Raw genomic sequence first — 4,296 nt, forward strand, 5'->3', positions numbered from 1 at the left:
AAAATCATCCGGTCCCGCGCTCTTACCTCCATCGCAACTCCAAATTGCGTCCTTGATTTCACTATCAGAAAAAGAAATCTCCAACAGAGCCCTGTCCTGATCATTGATGCAACTGAAGGGCAGAAATGATGGAACCGGTCTCGAAAGGTTTGCTTCCGTGAAGAAATTCTCAAAGTGGTTCTTTACAGCCAGTTTAATAACTTCAACGTCTTCCACAATGCCATGAGGAGTATCGATAGAGTTAATGAAGTTATGTCTTTGTCGAGCTTTCATAGCATTGTGAAAGAAACTGGAATTGCGATCACCGTCCTTTAGCCATGATTGTCTTAACTTCTGCCTCAAGAAGCTCTCCTTGATGTCTAAATTCATCCACAAATCTTTGATAGCCTTTTCTCTAAATGAAGCAAGCACACTAATATTACCGCCATGATTGTCGACCAGCAGCTTGTCAAGATTGTTCAAATCTGAGATGCAATCCTCCACTTTCAAATCAATCCATCCAAAGACTTCTCTGTTCCAATTCCTACCTAAGTCATAATTCGAGAGCTTTTAGTTTTTCACTCAGGACGTAATCCCCTCTCTCGGAAACCTCACAATTTTGCCAAACCACCTTCGCAAACGAGAAGAAATCAATATGTTTTAACCAGCAATTATAAAATTTTAATGCATACTTCAACCTATAAAAAACCAGTGTAAAAAATAATGTATCTAATCTTTATTTTGATCAATATATTATATAATCATACTCAAACAAGGTTACAAACGATAGTTTTTGTTTCATGCTACAATTACAAGACTATAAACACCAAATTAATAACAGTAATATAAAAGAAATGATCACCCATACATGTTAACAATATATATGACAAATAAACACTTTATTTCACCTATTGAAATATTTTTAGTATATGAAACTAATTCTTCATTTTGGTTGACTAAAGAAGTGGTTGATGGCTGGCATAACTTCAGGTGGTCTAGTACGAAGAAAATTCCTCAAACCATGCTTAGCATACTTCTCTCCTTCTTCTTCATTGTCAAATACTCCATTGGTTCGACGAGTTTTCTTGATCCTATATATAAAAAAAAAAATTCCAAACCAATTAAGCAAAAGAAAACATATCAATATTCTATTAGTTGTAAATATCAAAATATAATTTATAATTCAGAAATATCATGTAAATACATCTTATATAGTAAAATATTACACATTTACTTTCGCAATTTTAAATTTTTAGGGTTGAGAAACTATAATATGTCTGTTTAAGCCGTCATTTTTATTAGGCCGACGTAAAATTTGCAGTCTACCTTCTCTAATTTTTCGTTTTATTTTTTGACGGCAACGCGAGTTTGTGACATATTTGTATTTTAAAATGATTTTTATGAAATAGCTTCTTTTAAATTCAGTGATTTTTTAAAATTTTAATATTCAAAAGTTTTTTTAATAAAAAGATAAAATAGTTAAAATAATATTTAAGATTAACTGTTCAAATTAAATTTTCATTTGAAATTTTTATGAAAAGTATCTTTACAAATTTTCTTTACACAAAATTATGTAGCATTATAAAAATTATTTAAAAAAAAAGTAAAAACAAACTGACCGTAAATAAAAAAAATTTCACTGAAATTTTGTGAGAATTGAATATATATGGCTCTGTTTGGCATGCCATTTTTTGAGCTTATGTCTTATAGCTTATAGCTTATAAGCTCATATAACAATAAAAGACCTGTTTGGTAACAGTCTTTTCATTACGAGCTTATAGCTTATTTTACTAGCTTATAGCTTATTTTTCAGACGCTATTTCAAATAGCGTTTTAGCTTATAGCTTATAGCTTATCATTTTTTCTTCCATTTTTACCCTTATTATTTTAATTAAAATCCACTTTTACCCTCTATAGTTTATTTTAATTTAAAATAAAATAATTATATATTAAATGTCCTTTATGTCATTTTAATTAATCAACTAATTGAACCGCTAATTTTACCAAACACTTCAATCAGCTTATCAGCTATAAGTCATCAGTCATCAGCTATAAGCTATAAGCTATCAGTCATCAGCCATCAGCCATAAGCTATCAGCTATCAGCTAGCTTATCAGTCAACCGCTATTTTTACCAAACAGAGCCATAGAGGGATTTAAAGAAAATTTTAGTTTCCATGGCATATTTTAATTTTTTTAATTTTAATTGTACCTAACATCAGGATTCTGGATCAAGTTTCTTGTTAACTGAAAGACACACATGCTTGTCACAAAAGTCATTGCAGCCAATAGAGGATAAACCTATATAAAAAAAAGTTAAATCAAAGTATTAAACAAAGATATAAGTTATTAAATAAATTCATTTAATAACAAAACATGAGATTAATATTAACAAATAAATTTAAAGTATATATATGATATATGATACCTCTGGTTTCATCCAACGCCCCATTAATTTGGAAAAATGTTTCTTTTAAGAACTATACTTAGCTTTTGGATTTCAAAAAGATGTGTTTAGTTATTTGATTTTTAATTCTATGTGCTTTTTGTATATATAGTAGTTGATAAGATAGAATTTGCATGAATAATTTGAAGACTTAGTATCATGGAAAAACCTTTACAATGGGCTAATAGCTAACATTGTTCAAAATAGAAATTAAATATTTGACTTGTAGTTAAAACCATGGGCTAGCCTCATGTTTTTCTATATTTTTTAACCAATGATATGTTAAGAATGACTCAAGATAATGTCAATAGGGTATGCATGATAATATTATAACTATTTAATTTTTGTATTCTAGATTATTCTCTTGTTTATTATTGGATTGAAAGCTGTATTTTCTTTCATGTGATTGACTAGAAAATTTTCTGAAGAATTTTTTTTTTCAACGTATAACTTGGTCACGTCAAGTTTGACTGAGTGCATAAAGAGATTATGATCAAGAAAATACTCCTCCATATAGTAATTAATTTTTTGATGGAAGAAGAATTTATTTCATTGGATATTACTTTTGAATTTTATATTGGTTTGTGATGCGATCATGACATAAGAAGGATAACGCAATACTAACACAAGCACAATTAATTAATGCTAACAACACTCTCATAATAGGAAAACTTCCCTGGATGAATGAGTATGTGTAAGGCCCAACTTAGGAGAAGAAAAAATGAGTGGGTTTAGAAAAGGCCATTTCTTTTTCCACCCTTTACTTTCTCTCGGATCTGGATTCTCTCCTGTTGTGTGTTTGCTGCTTTCCATTCTGCTTCAATCTAAACCATTGACTTAATCTAATAGCATGAAAGAGAAAAAAAATAAAAAAAGATTAAACTATTAAAGTCAAATACGAAGGTCGATATTGCAGAGGAGAGATGGCAAAACTAAAAATGTTAGAGAAGATCTTCTTTCAACTTCTCCCACATTCTTAAAAACCTAACAATATTATCGAAATTTTTTGGATATGCATCTTCAAACATTATATTAAATTATCTCATTCTTCGTAAATACGAGTTACCCTCATAAAAATCCTAAATTCCTTATTTTTCTATTTTATTTAAATTATTTTCTATTTTCATTCCTTATTTTTCTATTTTATTTGAATTATTTTCTATTTTTATATTTTCGAAAAAAATCCAAAAAAATTTGTAGACTCTTAATTTGATTTTATTTGATTTTTAGTTGTATTTTTTCAGATTGTTATAATTATATTTTAATCATTTTTCTATTTTTCAATTGTTTTTCTCAATATGGACATTATTGGTATTTACATATTTGTTGCATTGCTAATGCATGAATACTAGGTATACCTATCCGGATACACCAAATGCTAAGTTAAAAAAAACACAAGGGAACTTTTCGGATATGCATATCCAAAAACACTTTTAAAAAAAATAGGGTTTATCCAGATATGCATCTCCGAAATTAAGTATAATATGGGCCATTTTTGCGTTTAATTTTGTGAAAAATAGGTGTGTTCGGAGATGCATCTCTAAAAATTGGGGGCATTATTAGATTTTCGCCAAGGGTTTGGGAGAAACTAAAGAAAGGGGGGGGGGGGGGGGGGGGGGGGGGGAGAAATTAGCTTAGAAAAAGATTAGGTGAAATTATTTTTTCCCCGACATTTTAGAAGTCTTTTAAATTGCCAAAAAAATATTATTCGGATTTTAGGTTCCTACAAATATTCAATAAATTTGACCAATATAATGTCTAATTTGACTGGTCGCTAGTAGATATTTACAAAATATTAAGAATATGGTTCTCATATTATTGTAATTTTGAAGTTGCATGTTGGTGAAATAAACACATTCATCGTCTTCAAAT

General features: G+C 29.2%; 1 protein-coding gene across 1 annotated transcript; it reads right to left on the reverse strand.

Moving 5' to 3' along the window:
* Positions 1 to 801: 801 nt before the first annotated feature.
* On the reverse strand, positions 802 to 2,562 carry LOC131629941 (uncharacterized). The gene is made up of 3 exons (XM_058900748.1): positions 2,407 to 2,562; positions 2,191 to 2,279; positions 802 to 1,070 (listed from the first exon to the last, which is right to left on the reverse strand). The coding sequence occupies exons 1-3, from the start codon at positions 2,428 to 2,430 to the stop codon at positions 923 to 925; spliced, it is 261 nt and encodes an 86-aa protein (XP_058756731.1). The 5' UTR covers positions 2,431 to 2,562; the 3' UTR covers positions 802 to 922.
* Positions 2,563 to 4,296: the final 1,734 nt, after the last annotated feature.

Source organism: Vicia villosa, unplaced genomic scaffold (genome assembly GCF_029867415.1).
Source record: "Vicia villosa cultivar HV-30 ecotype Madison, WI unplaced genomic scaffold, Vvil1.0 ctg.000622F_1_1, whole genome shotgun sequence".
Lineage (NCBI taxonomy): Eukaryota > Viridiplantae > Streptophyta > Magnoliopsida > Fabales > Fabaceae > Vicia > Vicia villosa.